Here is a 22,249-nt window from a genome sequence, read left to right as displayed (position 1 = left end):
GTTTTTAAGGCTGGATGCCCTTCCTAATGCTCACCACTGTACAAAGTGGACTGGGTGCATTCTATATAAATATACAAAACCATTTTCCCTCCTTGAATACTCTCCATTGCCTTGTAGCTGGAGCCTTTCCCATTTTCGTTGCCCCCCCCCCTCCTCCACTTTCTGTCTTGCAAATTACTAAGAGATTCAATGCAACACAGAATGTGACAAGGCTGGCCCTTGAACTACAGGGACTACTGATTTTTGCCAGCTGAGTGGACTGGGGCAACATGACAAAAAAAAAAAGGGTTTTGCTCAAGGGGGCAATGTACTGCCAGGAATTGAACTCATAACCTTACGGTTGCAAGTGAAGTACTCTAACCACTAAGACACACCGTTTCACAGAGGTTATAAGCAGGAGGAAAAGCAGAACCCAATCACTTTCCAAGGCTTAGTGACCTTCACATTGTCCCTGAAACTATTAGAATAAGAGACAAGGGACCACAAGTCCTGGGTTGCTAAAACAGCAAGTCGGTAGGGCATCGTCATCATAGTTTAAGGTCCGCTTTCCATGCTGGCATGGGTTGGACGGTTTGACTGAGGACTGGCAAGCCAGGAGAGGCTGCATCAAGTTAGGGTTATTCACAGTAAATGTGATATTAATACCTTTCTCCTTAATGGCACAGGAGTGGCTGTGTGGTAAGTAGCTTGCTTATCAACTGCATGGTTCCGGGTTCAGTCCCACTGAGCGGCACCTTGGGCAAGTGTCTTCTATTATAACCTCGGGCCGACCAAAGCCTTGTGAGTGGATTTGGTAGACAGAAACTGAAAGAAGCCCGTCGTTATATATGTATATTCATATATATATATATATATATATATATATATATATATATATATGTGTGTGTGTGTGTGTTTGTGTGCCTGTGTTTGTCCCCTCAACATCGCTTGACAACCAATGCTGGTGTGTTTAAGTCCCTGTAAAAGAGACCGATAGAATAAGTACTGGGCTTACAAAGAATAAGTCCTGGGGTCGATTTGCTCAACTAAAGGTGGTGCTCCAGCATGGCCGCAGTCAAATGACTGCAACAAGTAAAAGAGTAAAAGAGTGGTGGTAAAAGGAGTAAATACTGAGAAGTGATACTTGTGAGCACACAAGCTGCGCAGAGCTAACCTACTTCAAAATACACCAAATGCAAATGATATATTCCTGTACTATAAAAACCAAAATATGCAAGTGCAGAAGGACTGGAGAAAACAAAATACGTAAATAACCTGAAAACTACACAACTAATTTGTTTTGCTTGGTAGAGAAGTGAAGACATCAAAGACGTTTTATATTTGGCTAAAGATAACAACACCAACATCCTTGCAAAATGATGCCAAAGAAATGGATGTGCAAAACAGATAATCTAAACCAAATTAGAACCATACTGTGTTTAGATGCAGGTAGTAATTGACACGGTTGCAGTTTTTGATTCCTTTCTGCTTACGCCTGAAATCGTGAAAATTAGGTGGGTTAGTGCAAAAGTGTTAATACGCATTCACTGGTACATGCTGTCGTCATTGTGTTCCATATAGCTTGCAAAAATAATAGGGAATATTTAACATTCCCCCATTTATATATATATATATATCATCATCATCGTTTAACGTCCGTTCTCCAATATATATATATATATTCATACACACACATACATATATATATATATCTATACATATACATACACATATTCATACATACACACATATGTACATATACATACACACACATAATTCCTCATCTCTTAAATATAGAACTGTATCACCTGACATGTAATCATGGAAAGTAGGTGAAAACCTTTTAGTTGAATAAATTGAACCCAATATTTATTCTATCAGTCTCTTTTGCTCAACTGCTAAGTTATGGGGGATGTAAACACACCAACACCGATTGTCAAGTAGTGGTGGGGGGCAAACATAGAAGATTGCACACGTACATTATATAAATGACTTAATGGTTAGGGTGTTGCAGTCACGATTGGAAGATTGTGATTTCAATTCCTGGACTGGGTGGTACGTTGCATTCCTGTGCAAATCACTTCATCTCACAGTGCTCTTTGATCACTTTGACACATGAAGCATGGTACAACACACCTGTTTAGACAACGTCGATTTGATGGAGAGAGTGAATTAATTATGTGGCACGAACACTTGATCACCATTAACAAATCATTTGTGCAGGTGACTCAGCAAAACCTGAATGATTCATACGCCATCTTCAATGCGAGGGCCCATCATATATATACACATACACGGTGAGCTGCTAGAAACGTTAGCACGCCAGGCGAAATGCGTAGCCGTATTTCGTCTGCCGTTACGTTCTGGGCTCAAATTCCGCCGAGGTCGACTATCTTTCATCCTTTCGAGGTCGATAAATTAAGTACCAGTTACACACTGGGGTCGATGTAATCGACTTAATCCATTTGTCTGTCCTTGTTTGTCTCCTCTGTGTTTAGCCCCTTGTGGGTAGTAAAGAAATGTATACACATACACAATAGGCTTATTTCAGTTTCCAGCTACCAAATCCACCCACAAGGCTTTGGTCAGTCAATGGCAGTAATAAAAGACATTTACTCAAAGTGTCACACAGTGGGACTGAACTTGGAACCATGTAGTTGAAAAGCAAGCTTTTACCACACAGCCACTCCTGCTTAGTAGCCTTAATTTTGTGATTCAAATAAGTGGCCAGTAGTATATACTTAGCCTTCCATGTTCAATCGAAATATTTTAAAACATAAAACGCTGCCTACGGGATGTCTACATTCTTGGAATTAGCCTTTCATTATTTCTTCTTCGTGGAAATTGAAACAATGCACAAATCATAAAAGAATGTAATACTCAGCACATATCTTTTCTGTTGGTGTTTCTGCTACTGTGTATAGGCCTGAGGTCAGCAAACAGTTTTTTGCAGTGACCCAAATTGGAAATATTTGTCTTGGGAGAGAAATAAAATGAACCCCCCACCACCACCACATACAAGGCAATAGATGTCCGCCCCCACACTATAATTACTAAAACATCACCTCTTAAAATGAAGGAAATACGACGCAAATGAACATAAAATCGGAATGTGTCTGTGTTTGTCACTCTACTAGTGCTTGGCAACCAGTGCTGGTATATTTATGTCTTTGTAACTTAGCGATTCAGCATAAGAAACTGATAAAATACCACACTTTAACTCAAGAAATAAGTACTGGAATCGATCTGTTTGACTAAAAGCTCTTTAAGCCGGTGCCCCAGCATGGCCACAGTCCAAATGACTGAAAAAAAGTAAAAGATGGCAATAGAAATTCTTTTACTTGTCTCAGTCATTTCACTGTGGCCATGCTGGAGCACCGCCTTTAGTCGAATCAAATCAACCCAAGGACTTATTCTTTGTAAGCCTAGTACTTATTCTATCGGTCTCTTTTGCCAAACCGCTAAGTGATGGCGAATCTAAACACACCAGCATCGGTTGTCAAGCGATGGTGTGGGGACAAACACTGACACACAAACATATACACACACACATATATATATATATATAAACATATATATACGACGGGCTTAATCCACTCACAAAACTTTGGTTGGCCCAAGGCTATAGTAGAAGACACTTGCCCAAGGCGCCACGCAGTGGGACTGAACCCGGAACTATGTAGCTGGTAAGCAAGCTCCTTACCAAACAGCCACTCCTGCCTACAATTTTTACAAACTGAAGTTATATTTAATTAGCCTAAGTTGGAGGGCTAAACCACAGGTCAGACGGTTAAGATACAGCTGAGGGGTTTAAAAAAAAAAAAAATTAAAGTTGACCTGAAGTTACAACAGTGACGTTCCATTAAGCTCAACTATTGAAATCATTAAATTTTATAAACTCAGCTCCCTCATTGTGCCGCGGACACAGGGAGTTTCGGGTGTAGAACCTGTAGAACTTTCATGTAATATTTTAAATATTTCAAAAATAGCAGCTGAGGTACACTGCTCCAAATTATTATACCCAGCATGTGATGGTTTCCATTTTATATAATAGGCGGAGGTAAAGAATATGTACACCACTCGTTTTTGGCGCAACAAAAACCCTAACCCTAAATACTGGGTGTACGTATTCTTTACTTTTGCCATATAATGTATGCAAGCATATGTATGTATGTATGTATGTATACGTGGTTATATTATTGGCTATACAGTAATCCCTTGCCATATCGCGGTTTATTATTTAAGTTTACGTCGATTCCTTCGTGGTGTTGTTTTGCATTTGAAAGAAAGGCCATCTTTCGGTACAAGTACCATAACTGCCAAGTCTGTTTACATTTGAAGAAGAAGATCGTCACTTTCCGTAAAGTTTTATATATATATATATATATATATATATATGAGGTTAGGGTTAGGGGGAAAAGGGTTTCTTTTTCCTTCAGAACTGTAAATAAACCCACGTAGGTTTACAATTGGCAGTTATGGTACTTGTACCGAAAGATCGCCGAAATAAATATATACAAATTCTAAAAAATAATTAAAAAATATATACAATACAGTACTGTTTCTACTTCGCGGATTTTCACTTATCACGGAGAATTTTGGAACGTAACACCCGCGATAGTCGAGGGATTATTGTATTATTTAGGCCTGTTTACATAAAATTACGGGGTGTCAGTTATCACTTCCGGTCAAGTCTTTTTTCTTTTTAATCCCTAAACATGTTAATCTGGCCAGATTTGGTCAACGGGGCTGTAATTTCCTAACTACTGCCAATGAGTATAGCGGTTTCAATGCAAATTTTGAAAAACAGGGATCTTTTCAGTTTGACCGGCAGAGGCGCAGGAGTGGCTGTGTGGTAAGTAGCTTGCTAACCAACCACATGGTTCCGGGTTCAGTCTCACTGCGTGGCATCTTGGGCAAGTGTCTTCTGCTACAGCCCCGGGCCGACCAATGTCTTGTGAGTGGATTTGGTATACGGAAACTGAAAGAAGCCTGTCGTATATATGTATATATATGTATATGTGTGTGTGTGTGTTTGTGTGTCTGTGTTTGTCCCCCCAATATCGTTTGACAACCGATGCTGGTGTGTTTACGTCCCCGTCACTTAGCGGTTCGGCAAAAGAGACCGATAGAATAAGTACTGGGCTTACAAAGAATAAGTCCCGGGGTCGATTTGCTCGACTAAAGGCGGTGCTCCAGCATGGCCGCAGTCAAATGACTGAAACAAGTAAAAGAGTAAAGAGTAAAAGAGTACGTAACTAAACACTTTTAAACTTCGTATACTGGTAGAATGTTTTTATAAAACATCTTTTTTTCTTGGCTTTATTGAGAAAATTCTATAGTTTGTAAGATATTTGGTTTTTTTTTCTATTTTTGCAATTTCAACCAATCAATGACGTCTATTGAGCTGAAAACATTCTGTGCCGTATGAATATGTCCCTCGTTTAAGAAACAGATTGGGTTTATTTACATTTCTGAAGAAAAAAAAAGACACCCTTCCCCCTAACCCAGATTGAAATGCAATAGATCGATACTAGGGACATAACTATGGGTGACAATTTCATATGACACCGCTAGAAAAAACTGCCGTTCAAACCGAAAAAATCCAGTCTTTCTTTTTTTTTTAATCCCTAAACATGTTCATCTGGCCAGATTAGGTCAACGAACCCTAATTTCGTAACTACTGCTACTGAGTATAGCGGTTTCAATGCAAACTTTGAAACACAGCATAAAAATTGCATCATCAACAGAGCTAAATATACAGGAAACGATTATCCTAATAGAGTGCAGAGTTGCTTATTTATGTCTGATTAAAAAAAAAATGTACTTGACACAATGAACTATATAATATAGAATTACAAACTTGTGCATACATATATATAAATATATAGTGTGTGGCTGCCTGCACTTCAAATAAGAATACTCGTAATTATTCCAGTTTCAACGGTTACTCGTGAACTAAAAAATATATCTGATACTTCCACTGTGATAAAACCTAAGTCAGCTCTATTTCAAACACATAGCTGAATGGGTTTTTTAAAAACTTTATTTTATTTATTTTTTTGTATATACCCTCCAAGTTAATAGAACTGAAAGTTCATGAAGTGAACACGTGAACAGCAACACCCCGCTTCGTTCATTCATAGTTCATTCTCGTGATTTATTATTTTTTTTTGTATGACAAGGAAGAAGTACATAGTGAAATATGAGGGATTGTAACATCAGTCATCAAAAGAGCATTCATTGAACAAAAGCAAGGTTGAGGGCGCACCTTAAAAAAAAAAAAAAGGAAAGAAAAATACGCTAGCTCAATGTTTGTTTAACTGGCAAGTGTAGTGGTTTTGACTCTTGATCACAAACACTGACCCGCCTGAAATGGCACCTACTTCTTAGTGGTTTTGACTCTTGATCACAAACACTGACCCGCCTGAAATGGCACCTACTTCTTGGTTTAAAAGCTCTAAATTTAAATCTTCCATCAAAATTTATATCCCAGAAACCAGCTTAATCCTTTTTCTATTATAGGCACAAGGCCCAAAATTTAGGGGTGGAGGGAGCCAAGTCGATTACATCGACAAACAAGGGGACAGACAAACGGATTAAGTCGATTATATCGACCCCAGTGAGTAACTGGTTCTTATTTCATCGACCCCGGAATGATGAAAGGCAAAGTCGACCACGGCGGAATTTGAACTCAGAACGCAGTAGTGACAGGCGAAATGCCGCTACCTTCAGAAACTAGTTTCTTGTACAATCCATATCGGAAATAACGCTAAGGACGTTTACCTTTCGGTTCGATATAAATGTGAAACTTTTAAAATAGCAAACTTGGCTATCAACCTTTCACTAAAACAAGTCGTATCGATCTTTTTATTTTATTTTTTTTTTTTTCGTAGAAAATCGATTTATTAATTATCACAGATGTTATGTAATTTAAGCATATCGACGCACGAACGAATGCATGCCATACTCCGTGTTTACGAATACCAAAGATGAATCGTTCAGGCTCACTGATTATTATAAATATTAAAAATAAACTCGTGTTCCGTAGCTTTCCAACTGCGTGGTCGCGGGTTCACTTCTACTACGTAACACCTGGGGTGTCTTCTAATATAGCTTCGAGCCGACTAAAAAGCCTCGAGTAGACGGAAACTGAAAGACGCTCGTTATATGTATGTGTGTGTGTATGCATGTATGTGTGTGTGTATGTATGTGTGTATGTATGCATGTATGTATGTGTGTGTGTATGTATGCATGTATGTGTGTGTATGTATGTATCTATCTATGATAGTCTCCACAAGATAGATTGACAATCGGTATGGGTTTGTTTATGTTCGTGTAACTTAGAGGTTCACCAAAAGAGACCGATAGAATAAGCACTGGGGTTGATTTGTTCGACTTAAACCTTTCAAGGCAGTGCCCCAGCATGGCCAGTCCAATGACTGAAACAAACCAAGTCAAAATACACACACACACACAGTATCAAGTATGCTAAAGAAAAAAACTTAGTTTTCTCATGTGAACAGCAAAAAGGGTGGCGATTGGTGGAAGGTGGGCAAAAACAAGTTTTAAACGTTGATAATTTTTACTATATATACACACACATACACACACACATATATATATATATATATATATATCCATTCATATATATATATTCATTCGTTCATTCATTCAAATCAACTTACTCATTCACTGCGCAAATTCAGCCAGGCAAAGCACCATACAAACACGTAATTGTTGCAAGCTACAGACATAACTGGAGGGGGTTTGAGGGGAGAAAGAGGTTGAAAATATAGAAGCAGGTTCCCAGACATGTTTACTGGTTTATAAAGCTCGATCGATCGATGACGCTGAATATCAATAGATAAAAATACCGACACACTGCTTTGCCAGCCATTATTATTACCATACATATAATAAACAACCCAAACGAGACTGTTACAATAACAACACTATACTATGTAAAGTGTATGGGCGTCACAAGCTCCTCATAATTTTGACTGTGAGATGTCTGTGAAAAGGTTAGCAGGAAAATGAGGAGGAGGGGAGAGGGGCTAATTTTTCGGAGAGAGTATATCGAAAGTGAAAGTAAATGTTCGACAGTTTCCGTAAAAAAAAAATTTGTATTTCTTTAATTATTTTTCGGCAGCTGACTTGCTTATATTATGTGTATGTAAATGTGTTCATTTGCATATATGTATATTTGTATTTGTGTCTGTGTGTGTTTATGGGCAAGTGTTATACATACACAAATTATACACACAATTGCACATAAACACACACATACATACACTTATCCATACATACGTACAGTACATAAACATAAGCGATTCAACTAAAAAAAATACATTAAAGATATATTTAAAAAAAATTGACGAACAAGTACTTTCAGGTTTGATATACTTTCTCTGAAAGACAGTCAAATGGGCACCAGAAACCGGTTATGGAAAAGGGTTAGGGCAGAAGAACTGTAGTTTATTGCTGTTTCGTTGGTGTTCTGTTAGTGTTTCTCATGGGCGAAGAAGTAATGGAGACAAAAAAAAAGGGGTTGGGTAAAGTGGTGTTTGATAAAACTGGCAAAATATGGAGCTAGGTACAGGAGACAGTGAGGATACATTAATAAGTATTGAGTGTATTCGGTGATGGAGCAAAATTCTTGGTGACCAGAGGTTTTACAAACGGAAACGAAATGGGTTAGCAAAAATCAACAACAACAACGACATGACCGCGATTAACAAAATGAAAGAGGGAACTGGTAGAAATGATCGAATTAAGCTAGATATAGCAACGGAAGAGTCTTCGAAAAAGGGACATATCAGATAGGTTCGTCCTACTTACACTGTGTCAGGAAAGAAAGTCAAAATGTTCACGTTTAAAATAATGTCTGCTCAGTAAGGGGTTTTATAAGATTAATAACAAAGAATGGTACCGACGGATAATAGCACAAATACCTATTTCTTTACTACCCACAAGGGGGCTAAACACAGAGAGGACAAACAAGGGGATTGAGTCGATTACATCGACCCCCAGTGTGTAACTGGTACTTATTTAATCAACCCCGAAAGGATGAAGGGCAAAGTCGACCTCGGTAGAATTTGAACTCAGAACGCAGCGGCAGACGAAATACTTCTAAGCATTTCGCCCGGCAGCACAAATAATGACGATATATAAACACTTGTGTACAATTATTTCAATTATACATACACAAACATATGCATGCGTGTGTATTTACATGTCTGGCATATACATACATAAATACACCGGTTTATATGTATACTTATAATATATGTGTATGCGCTTGCATATATATGCTATGTGTATACACATTTCATACATAACGAGCTTATATATCATCATCATCCTCATTTAACGTCTGTTGTCCATGCTGGCATGGGTTGGACGGTTTGATCAGGGCTGTCCTAGACTCCAGTCTGATTTGGCATGGTTCCTACGGTTGAATACCCTTCGTAACGCCTATGGATATATACACACACACAGAACTACATAACTATACATACATTCAAACAGACCCATTATATATGCACACACACATGCGTGAGTATAAGCGCATACATACAAACACACACGTAGACAGGTTTTGGGATTTGTTTTGGTTCATGCTTATTTAAGGACAGTCTAGGGCAGTGCTTTTCAACCTTTGACCCCCAAGGAAACATTCCACTGGCTCGAGGAACCCCTGTGCAATAATTTAATAGTCTTATGCACACATATCTGCACAGGAGAAACAAAAATTACTGTCGATTTTAGCATTTTTGTAACTTCTTGCGGAACCCCTGGACTGTACGGAACCCTGGTTGAAAAACACTGGTCTAGGGCACTGCCCTTCACAACCGAATGTTGTATCTATGTGCGCACATATGTAAACATACATACTGTGTAAGCGTGTGTGTGAAAAGGAAAGTTATACACTTGTGCATACAAGGACATTAGTAGACACACATGTATACAGACTTTTGTGTTTATAAGTACAACAGACGAACAGATTAGAAGAAACGTGTGATGAATAGAGATGGGCCCGAAAAAACTTAGCGAAATGGCGAACGAAAACCGTCTGCAGGGAGATAAGACGTTATATAACTTATCAATGAAGAGGCTTTATCAGACCCAGACAACATAAATAATAAATCTATGTGTAATATCACTGGCTTAATATATGATCCGTCACAAGGTAAGAGCTACAGGGCCAACATGACAGTGCATTACAATACAAATAAAAGGCAAACGACTGGATGGAGCCGATTCGGGGTCGATTAACATGCTAAAAATAGCAAGTGAATATATATTCCTCAATTCACATTAAAAGACAGAAAGAATATTGTGCTTAATTTATGCAGTCTTCAATACGGAGTATCTGATATAAGGATTGAATAATGCATCGAACGTTTTTGAAAACGAGATAAAAATCTATTTATTTATCCGTCTAGCTATGTCTGTATGTATATATATATATATATGTCTCTATCTGTGTGTCTATGTCCAGCCATCCGTCTATCTATCTGTGTCTAATGTTTGTGTATAAACAATATTAGGTTCTTATAGTTTACATTTCGTAGTCCAGTGCAGTGAAATAGTAGTAACCGCAGCACTAGCGAAAGATGGGGTCAGTGTCGGCAAACAGAATACAGGCAAGCTTATAAATGGAATAAATTATTTGAGCTGTGAAGAAGGGAAGCTTCCTTAATTACTTAAAAACAAAACTCTTTGCTTAATTGCAAAAGCACAAATTGTTCGCAAGATAAATAACAGACATCATCAATCCTATTTATTTATCCAACGTTCCTTGTAAGCAGGTCACCTCAACCACTCTCTCTATAATTGTGTTCATCATGATGGTACTCTACGAAACCTACTTTTTCACGGTACAATAATTCTGTGAATTTTCATTTATTATACCGTGAACTTGTTTATTTACTGATGCGAATCGATTAGTTACAATGAGAAATGTGAATTTATCCACACAGGCTCAGGTATGGCTGTGTGGATAAGAACTCTTGCTTTCCAACCAAATGGTCGTGAGTTCAGTCCGAATCAGATCAAAGCCTTGTAAGTGGATTTGGTAGACGGAAACTTAAAGAAGCCCATCGTGGGTGTGTGTGTGTGTTTATGATCCCACCTTGACACTGCAAGACTGTTGGAAATGAGTGCCACTGCCATACAAGCGGTGTCGTTAATTTTCAATATTCTTTGAAAATATGTCTGACGTTGCGTGGAAAGAGATGAGGGTTAGCAACATGAAGAGCATCCAGCTGTATAAAAACTGTCTTAATAAATCTCGTCCGACCTATGCAAGCATGGATAAGTGGGCGTTAAATCCATGATCACACACATCCACACCGAGTGTAAACAAGGGAGTTACAAAATAATTCTGCTCGATCTGCGAGAAATAAATAACAGATTAATAGGATCTTTTTGGTTTGAACGGCAGTTTTTTCTAGGGGTGTCATATGAAATTGTCACCCATAATTATGACCTTAGTATCGATCTATTGCATTTCAATCTGTTTTAGGGGTGGAGGTGGGGGGAAGGGTATCTTTTTTTTCTTCACAAATGTAAGCAAACGCAATCTGTTTCTTAAATGAGGGACATATTCATACGGCACAGAATGTTTTCAGCTCAATAGACGTCATTGATTAGTTGAAATTGCAGAAATTGAAGAAAAACAACAACAAATATCTTACAAACTATAGAATTTTCTCAATAAAGCCAAGAGAAAAAGATGTTTTATAAACACATTCTACCAGTATACGAAGTTTAAAAGTGTTTAAGTTACGTGGAAATTATTTTTAAAAACTGCCGTTCAAACCGAAAAGATCCGATTAATCACCCTCTCTATCTCAAAAAAAAAATCCCTTACAGAAATGAGAAAATGGACGAGAGTAACATGTGGCTATAATATGGACACAACAATGTAATCTGGAATGTTTTTGGTATGTTCCGTGTGGATTGGGCCAAAACAAGACTACAATATAATCTAAGCTATTAACGAATATATATTGTGACTAGACGGAACATTCCATAAAATACAGAAGCAACAAGGTTAGCAAATACACATACAAACACACACAATATGCAGCATTATAATTCCACTTTTTGATTGATTTGTGTTTAATTAACAAAACGTAAATTGCATGTCAACAGTATGCATCTAAGTATAAACATTTGCCGTTTTCTTCTCCTTTCTGATTCACAGTAAGGTTAACAAAAACATCTGCTGTTCTCGTGCTAAATACTACTCAAACCTTCCACACACACAATTTGATCCTCTTAAGTCCTTCTTGAAAAACGAAAATGAAGAAAAGCAAACCATAAACTCACTGATAATTATGTTATAGTAATAATAATAATGATAATTATTAGACATATAGAGGGAGGGTGGCCATTTGGAGCGAATCAAGGATCCCCACAGAACCAAGATGACCCCCTATAACCAAGAGTGTAGTGTCTTCTCACATGAATTCCCTGACATAGATTACTGGTAGTAACCTTATTTGCTACAAGGACGATAGACATCGATAAAATTGATTTTTGATATGGAGCCAAGTATTACATTTTGAGGCAAATTGAGGGCTTATTAGAAGTGTATTTGTTTTGTTCAGCATCAGATCAGGCCCTAGCTGAGCAGACCTGTAATCGGGCAGACTTGTAACCGAAGATTTTATCGAGCAATGTGTGTGTTAGACTACATTATTTAATGTGCCTTCCCATTTTCAAAACATCAAAATGTTATAATTAGTCAGAGTTAGCTATTTCTAGCATGTAGAGCGACCATATAGTACTTTAGTATGATAATTCTTTCGTTATTGGCCACAAGGGTCGCAGAAACATTTGGGACAATGTAAAGACGAAGAACAGTGGGGATTTATATAAGGAGTAACAATTAACAAGAAAGTTGTGTGGTAAGAAGCTTGCATTGCAACCACATAGTTCCGGGTTCAGTCCAACTGCGTGGCACCTTGGGCAAGTGTCTTCTACTATAGCCTCGGGCCGACCAAAGCTTTGAGTGAATTTGGTAGACAGAAACTGAAAAAAGCTCATCGAGTATATATATATATCATCATCATCATCATCGTTTATATATATATATGTATGTGTGTGTGTGCGTGTGTGTTTATGTTCCCATAATTTGGCAGTTCGACAAAAGAGACCGATAGAATAAGTACCACAGTTAATAAGTAATGGGTCGATTTGTTTGCCTGAACCCTTCAATGCAATGCTTCAGCAAGGCCGCAGTCCAATGACTGTAACAAGTAAAAGATAAAAGTTGAACAGGGGATACCATCGTTCTGGACAAGGGTAAAAAATGTTTTTTGAAGTGCATCATCACAGATATGGCTATATCTACGGATATGAATGTAGCAGTCAAAGAATAGGAGAAAATAGGAAAATACCAGGTCATGGGTAGGGTAATACGATGAATGTGGAAGGTTTCTACAAAAGGAATCCCAATTGTTATGGGTGCCCTAAGTACCGTAAGAGTTTCATTTATTCTGAAATCTGCTCTAAGGAGAACAGAAAGTGTTGTATGAAAGGTTCTCGATATCTAAGGAAACTGTTTGTGAGCCGGTGCCAAGGACATTGATTCCAAATGTAAAAACGTTTGTGCACACCATGAATAATAATTGTTCTATTATTGCCACAAAGGCGACGAACTACAGAGAAAGATTAGAAAAATATGAAGGAGTTGAATGAGAAAATAGCGACAGTATAGACATATAGAGGGAGGGTGGCCATTTGGAACGAATCAAGGATCCCCCACAGAACCAAGAGTATAGTGACCTCTCACATAAATTCCCCAACATAAAGATTACTGGCAGTAACCTTATTTGCTACAAGGACGATAGACATCGATAAAATTGATTTCTGATATGGAGCCAAGTCATACATTTTGAGGCAAATTGAGGGCTTATTAGAGTGTATTTGTTTTGTTCAGCATCAGATCGGGTCCTAGATGAGCAGACCTGTAATCGAAGATTTTATCGAGCAATGTGTGTGTTAGATTACATTATCTAATGTACCTTTTCAAAACATCAAAATGTTATAATTAGTCAGAGTTAGCTATTTCTAGCAAGTAGAGCGACCATGTAGTACTTCCCTTGTCAGAAAGCAGATATCGTTGGAGGTTAAGGGACGTAACTAAATATCTATCAATTCTATCAGCCATCGCCCTTAGAATGTAAATTATTGCTTTATAATCATTACCTAATGTGCTCTCTCCTTTTCAAAACAGTAAGATATAATAATCAGTCAGATTTAGCTGCTATTTCTAACAGGTCGAGCGATCACCGTTGATAGTACAGCTCTTGTAAGAAACAGACATCGGTGGGGGTTAGGTGACGTAACTAAATATCGATCCATCGATTCTAACAGCCATCACCTTTAAAACACAAAGAAATCATTATCATTACACCAGACAATGTGATCCTATACAATAACAATGGATGGTCACGATTGGAACACTTTTTAGCACAGTACTGCTCGACAAGAAACTAACAATGTGATCCTATACAATAACAATGGATGGTCACGATTGGAACACTTTTTAGCACAGTACTGCTCGACAAGAAACTAACAATGTGATCCTATACAATAACAATGGATGGTCACGATTGGAACACTTTTTTTATCACAGTTCTGCTCGACAAGGGGTTAACAAGAAACTACACAACAACCAAGTTAAGCCTTGATCAAAAATCAGTCAACTGCGACAATCCCGTTAAATTTATCCAATGTTTCCACTTCTTTATTCCACACGGTAAAGTGTACTTTGAATCAGAGGTTCCCAAATTCCACGCGGCCCAGAAAGAATAAATTCCAAAATCTTATTAGTTTGATTGACTCATAGCAGTCAGCAGTGAGAATATATATAGTACAAGTGGAATATGTATGAAATAATTAAATTATGTGACTATTTACTGTTTTGTTAGGTGCTTGATCCCCGCTGGTTTGTGGTTGGAGATTACTGCTTTAAGGCATATTTAACTGCTATTTCATGCCAGTCGAGTCACCATGTACACGTTCCCACAAGAGGAACAGGTGAACTTGTTTTTTGTCTTTCATACATTTGAGTCCAATTAACTAAAATTCTAAGCCTCAAGCATTGAGATCGATCAATTAGACTGTTTAATTCCTAAAATATGGAATTAGAATGACAAAGGAACACAGAATTGTCATGAATTTCTAAAGCTAACGAAGTCTATGACATATTTTTATTCCTATGTCATTCTAATTTCCTTCTACTGCTTTGTACTCAACTGATGACTCGTTCTTAAGTATATGTACATTGAGCTTTAACACCAGGTACTGGTATCGCAATGCCAAAGCGATATAATAATAATAATAATTTCTCTATATATAAAGCTGAAGTTGTCTGTGTATGGCAGGTTTGGTAGCCTTCAACTAACACTATCTCCTCCGAGACCCTGCAGCACAAGTTGATCAAAATTGAGAGTATGATAGAAGAAGGCTTGCTCTTCCTTCCGTATAAGAAAAAAATTCAAATAGGACTATGTTAACACCAAAAATTATTTACATCAAAAAGGTGCTTTTCTTCTATGAAAATCCCTATTTTTTACGATATTTTGACTGCTGTGTCGCCATTTTTCGGTGTATTTCAACCAGAAAAATGTTCACTTAAAGAGAATAACAAGCTACATAATGCAAAATTTTTACTTTTCAAAAATTCCAATTCTAAAGAGTCGAAAAGAAAACAAACCCGAGCAATGCTGGGCTATACTGCTAATAATAATAATAATAATAATTATTATTATTTCTTTACTACCCACAAGGGGCTAAACATAGAGGGGACAAACAAGGACAGACAAAGGGGTTAAGTCGATTATATCGACCTCAGTGTGTAACTGGTATTTAATAATAATAATAATCCTTTCTACTAAAGGCACAAGACCAGAAATTTTGGGGGAGGGCTAAGTCGATTACATCGACCCGATTTTCATTGCTAGGATGAAAGGCAAAGTCCACCTCGGCGGAATTTGAACTCAGAATGTGCAGCCCAACTAGCTGCCCTTACATATATATTGTTGTTATTGTAATAAATTATATTGCTGCTGCTGTTGTTGTTGTCCAATTGATAATTGATTTTCAACAAAGGATATTTTTACGATAGAGACGAATAAAATGTTTTGGACACAGGCCTTTTTTTTTTTTCTTTTTTCTGGTACTTACATTATGAAAAGGGTGGATTAAGGTAAAATGGACACCTGCAGCTTTAGTTTCGTATAAGAGCGAAACTAAATGGATGTTATATTTTCAGCCAATGTACAACCCTTCCAGCTACATCCAGTTATCAGGGGTGGCCACAAATGTCACGGTGCTCCTTCACAGATAGGTCTGTTCGTTCAATGAGGGTTGACATTGAACTAAAAACCGAAGAAGCCTTTATGTGGTGTCTTGACATGTTAGAAATAGCAGTCAAAACGTTTTGGATACACCATGTGAGAAAAAAGAAAACAGGATGGTCATGGATAGATTGCTTTGTGTGTAGGTCACCTCGGTCCGGGTTGACCTACGAGTAGACAAAAGAACAGCCAATGATAATCACGATACTATATACATAAGCAAAAAGCTGACAGTGACTTCGAAGTTGCAGTTTTACTATCCGCCAGACAGTCTGACAACAGCTAGTAAGTCTGAACTTCGAAGTTACTACCAACTTTTTTTGCTTTGTAACATAAATACGAACAACAGAAAAGTAGCGAACGATCCTTCAATTTAAATGATAAAATTGCTTTTATAAATAACTTAAAACACAGAAAACACACCATTTTCATTTAATTTATGTAGTTCGTACGACAGAGTACAAGTTGAACACAAGGTCAACTCTGGTTGAACATAACCAAAAAATGTTTTGTAAATACGGTCGGAGTTAGTTTGAGGAGGGTTTGGTTGCTTTTTCAATCCTAGTCCACCTCGTTTAATCCCATTGTAAACTTTACTACTGAGCAAATTCAATGAATAAAAGGACATTGCAAGTCACGCAATAATGATAATTTCAGTCATTTTCGTTCAGACATAGGTGTGTCGAGGACTACATTGTTCGATGTAGTATATTTTAACGGAATTTTAGCTGCTATATCTTGCCCGTCGATCGACCACGTAACACTGTCCACTAACAGAATTTTAGCTGCTATATCTTGCCTGTCGATCGACCACATAACACTGTCTCCTAACGGAATTTTAGCTGCTATATCTTGCCCGTCGATCGACCACATAACACTGTCTCCTAACGGAATTTTAGCTGCTATATCTTGCCCGTCGATCGACCACATAACACTGTCCCCTAACGGAATTTTAGCTGCTATATCTTGCCCGTCGATCGACCACGTAACTCTGTCCCCTAACGGAATTTTAGCTGCTATATCTTGCCCGTCGATCGACCACATAACACTGTCTCTTAACGGAATTTTAGCTGCTATATCTTGCCCGTCGATCGACCACGTAACACTGTCTCCTAACGGAATTTTAGCTGCTATATCTTGCCCGTCGATCGACCACATAACACTGTCCCCTAACGGAATTTTAGCTGCTATATCTTGCCCGTCGATCGACCACGTAACACTGTCCCTTCGATGGCTTGGAATAGATTTTGGAAAAGGAAGAACAGAGTGGAGGAGGAGAAGAAGAAGAAATGCACGCACAATGTACATTATTTAATGTATAAATCCTAAGATTTAACTGTTATTTCTAGCAGGTCGATCGACCACGTAGCTGTTCCTTAAAATGCTTTTGTTGGGATAGACAGAGCAAAGGTAACGGATAACAGAGCGAATGAGAGAAAGTGAGAACGAGTGAGTAAGAGAGAAAAGAAAAAAGGATGCATGCATGCACACATACATGCATCGAGAACACCAACAAAATAATAATAATAAGAAGAAGAATAACAATAAAGCTAACGGTATTTGTAAACAATGGGTCAGAACGTGAAGGGCAAATGTAGGGCAACGCTTGGTAACTACAAATGAATGGTAAGTATGTGGGAGACGAAGCAGCGAAGAAGGAAGCGGGGTCGGAGCAGGTGAAGGGCGGATTGTTCGTCTCACAGACAGTAAGATTGGTGATGGTGGGGGGTAAGGATTATTAGTATTACTACTATTATTATTGGTGGTGGTGGTGGTTGAGGCGACAGAGCGTCGGACTAGGAGAAATGAACAAGACGTGATTAAGTGTATAAAAAAAAAAAAAGAGGCGGGTGATGTCGGAAGCGCGCGCGAGTGTGTTTGTGTGTGTGTTTGTGTGTGGTGTGTTTTGGGTGTGAGAGTAGCTGAGAAGAGAGGAGAGGAGAGCAGACGGGAGGAGGATGAGGAATTAACATTTTGAAACCAGCAACGACATTAGCAATAACACAACGGACATAATAATAATAATAACAATAACAGTAATAATAATAATGTTTTTTTTTTTTCTGTATGTCAATTAGCAGTAAGCTACACATCCATGTTCACACACACACATCGTGTGTGTATATATATATATTATATATATATATAATATATATACACACACACACACAAGCGTACATACAAACGTATACATACACATGAATATATATATAATGTAAATAATATATAAATATATGCATATATACATACATATATATGTGTATATATACATATATATATATATACACACACAAGCGTACATACAAACGTATACATACATATATATGTGTGTATATATACATATATATATATACACACACAAGCGTACATACAAACGTATACATACACATGAATATATATATAATGTAAATAATATATAAATATATGCATGTATACATACACATGAATATATATATAATATAAATAATATATAAATATATGCATATATACATACATATATGTGTGTATATATACATATATATATATATATATATAATTGGCCAGTAATATTTTGTATATATATATATAAATGATATATACAAAATATTACTGGCCAATTGTTGTTAAAAATAATGCATTTTTAAATAAATTAAATGCTTCGAGAAATGCACACATACACATATGTACACAATACATATATATTGCACACAAACATAATGTATGCATGCAGCATGTATGCCTAATTGATAATGCATTAAGAACATGTATGAATGTGTGCACGTTAATATATACATGTAGATGTTATAAATTTAAATAATATGCAACTGTGCACATGCTTTATATATATATATATTATATATATATATATATATATATATGTATATATGTATGTATAATACTGCAGTAATGCACTCACAGCCAATACTATGAGGGGCAGTTCAATATTTATAGATTTTTAATTATTTACACCTTACATGTACATACATCCACATATATATATATATATGTGTGTAGGTGTGTGTAGTGGCTTTAGACAGGAGACAAAATGATGTTGGGCCGTTCATGCAATTCCCAAATGAGTTTCTATGCAAAGATAACCATTTGGAAAATAAATGAAAGAAACAGATTGAAATGTAATAAAACAGATCGAAGTGCAATAAAACAGATCGATACTCGATCGCCGGCACCGGATGCCACAACTTATATATGAAACATTAAACATACATTATGAGGGCTAAACCGATTAAAACGAATTACGATATAGAGGGAATTAGTAAATTATATATTTAACATTAAGGGTGTATATACCAAATTGAATATGTACTGAGTGTGTAACCCAGATTTTGGTGGGTGGGTGCCTCGTGTTTACAAGAAAAAAGGAAAAAGGGGACGAGGTTCGGGTGTATAAATTCGTAAGCGTATAGTGATGTATAAATACATTTTAATATATGAGTAACTTAATGAATAAACGGTGTTAATGATGAGAAGTGATAATTAGTAAATGAATGAAACAGGATTACATGTAACATTTCATACATCCAACAAAATATAAATTGAATTTATATACATCATAAAAATTATATATCTATACATACAATAATTACACTGTATATTATGTATATATATATACACATACATACATGTATTACATACAAATCTATTATTTATATTATACATATCTATAAATGTATATTATATAATGATACTAAATAAAGATGCTGCAAATATAAACATTGTGGCCATAAACTGAGGGGTCACTCGTAAACAGAGCTGGATAACAAAACCGCTCCCTCATTTGGTGTCCACCCATAATTATGACTAGTGATGGAGGGGTACAAAAAAATGATAATTTTCTAGTTTTCTGTACGTTTTTCTTTAATTTTTTCCTTGTTGCTGTTATAAAATGAATTAACTACATATTTAATATATAAAGAACATGGATAATCTCTGGTGTTAACGTTATCCACGTATATATTTATACATCAGTTCTGTGTGTGCAGACATAGTAGATAGTATTATTAAATGAATTAATTTCATGTAATTTGAAGAATATAAAACGTTTCAGGTGTTAAACATTATTATTTATTTATATAAAATGTGTGTATATTATCTATGTGTATATTGTATATACATGTGCTTTAGCTATTTGTATATTGTATATGCCTTAGCTATGTGTATACTGTTTGTGTATATATATATATATTTATATATATATGTATGTATACATTCTGTTAATTATCTGTGTATACTGTATATATAATTGGTGTATGTGTTTTGTACGTATGTATATTGTCTGTGTGTACATTATAAATTATATCACATATATTCCTTACCCTCCGGCCAAAAGATGAACATAACCTCCAGATGTCATATTTAATTAATTTACCTTCATTTAACATAAACAATATACAGCTTCTCATGTGTTAAAACATCACACCTTTGTATAAACATAAATATATATACGTATGTGTGTGTACATCACATTATATTATTATGTATCACATATATTATTATATGTATTATATTATTATATTTATTCTTACCCTCCAGCCAAAAGATGTACAGCATATTCTCCAGATGTCATATTTAATTAATTTAAGTTCATTTAACATAAACAATTAACAGTGTCTCAGGTGTTAAAACATCACTAATTTTTATAAACATAAATATACATATTATATTATTATATATTATATATTGTATTTATTCTTACCCTCCAGCCAAAAGATGTACAACATATTCTCCAGATGTCATATTTAATTAATTAAAGTTCATTTAACATAAACAATAAACAGCATCTCAGGTGTTAAAACACTAATTTTTATAAACATAAATATACATATTATATTATGTATCATATATTATATTATTATATATTGTATTTATTCTTACCCTCCGGCCAAAAGATGGACAGCATTATCTCCAGATGCCATATGCAGACTTTTCTATTTATTGTTATTATTTTGTGTTTTTGTTAGTTATTTTGGGTACAGTATTGGCTATATGAAGAAGACAGAAGTTCAAATACAAGACTCCTCTAATGGTCTCTCTCCCTATGTAATGTGTAAATGCGTCTGAGACTCTTCACTAATAAATTTTTGTATTTTTCCCCCATACACTTCTATCAACGGCAGGCTGTTGTGCTTTAAGAGATCGAAAGTCGGCGGCGTACGCGATCGACCAATCGCTGTCGCGCATGCCGCCGTCCGCCGTTGCCATTGGTCGAGTTTCTCCATTCATGCAGTGAGCACGTGAACAGAACGTTCCCATGTTGTGTATGATAGTGTATGTCTGATTCCTATGTGTGTGTATGTGTGTAGTAGATACATAGGCAACTAGTCAGAGAGAGAGAGAGAGAGTAAAGGAAAGAGAGAAAGAGTGAAAAAAAGAGAAAGAGAGAGTGAAGAAACGAGAAAGAGAGTAAAGGAAAAAGAGAGAGAGTGAAGAAACGAGAAAGAGAGTAAAGGAAAAAGAGAGAGAGTGAAGAAACGAGAAAGAGAGTAAAGGAAAAAGAGAGAGAGTGAAGAAACGAGAAAGAGAGTAAAGGAAAGAGAGAGAGAGAGAAAGTGAAGAAAAGAGAAAGAGAGTAAAGGAAAGATACAGAGTGTGAAGGAAGGGAAGAGAGGGACAATGAAGGAAGGGGAGAGAGAGACAGTGAAGGAAGGGGAGAGAGAGAGACAGTGAAGGAAGGGGAGAGAGAGAAAGATTATAAGTTCTGTGCGTGCAGACAGAGTAGATAGACAGATAGTGAAAAAGAGAGTGAGAGTGGGAACGTGAGGGAGATATAAGGATGTGTCACTGGAAGTGTGTATATGTGTGTGTGTATAAAATATATATATACACACGACTGTGGATGTTGTTATTAGTGTGTATATGACTATTTATGTAAACTAGTGAGCATGTGCGTGCAT

General features: G+C 36.5%; 1 protein-coding gene across 4 annotated transcripts in view; it reads right to left on the bottom strand.

Moving 5' to 3' along the window:
* LOC115213484 (solute carrier family 25 member 36) overlaps positions 1 to 21,534 on the bottom strand; it is a 63,600-nt gene extending 42,066 nt beyond the window's left edge. Inside the window, exon 1 of one of the 4 annotated variants that reach the window (XM_029782477.2) lies at positions 21,231 to 21,534. In XM_029782477.2, coding sequence (XP_029638337.1) covers positions 21,231 to 21,271 — 41 coding nt within the window. In that variant the 5' untranslated portion in view covers positions 21,272 to 21,534. Of the gene's footprint in view, positions 1 to 20,671; positions 20,804 to 20,881; positions 20,996 to 21,051; positions 21,201 to 21,230 lie in introns of those variants that run through there. The other 3 variants (XM_029782478.2, XM_029782479.2, XM_036503653.1) reach the window with 3 other exon arrangements.
* Positions 21,535 to 22,249: the final 715 nt, after the last annotated feature.

This window comes from Octopus sinensis, linkage group LG6 (genome assembly GCF_006345805.1).
Source record: "Octopus sinensis linkage group LG6, ASM634580v1, whole genome shotgun sequence".
Taxonomy (NCBI): Eukaryota; Metazoa; Mollusca; class Cephalopoda; order Octopoda; family Octopodidae; genus Octopus; species Octopus sinensis.
The sequence above is the reverse complement of the archived record's forward strand: the minus strand, read 5'-3'. Positions and strand labels throughout refer to the sequence as shown.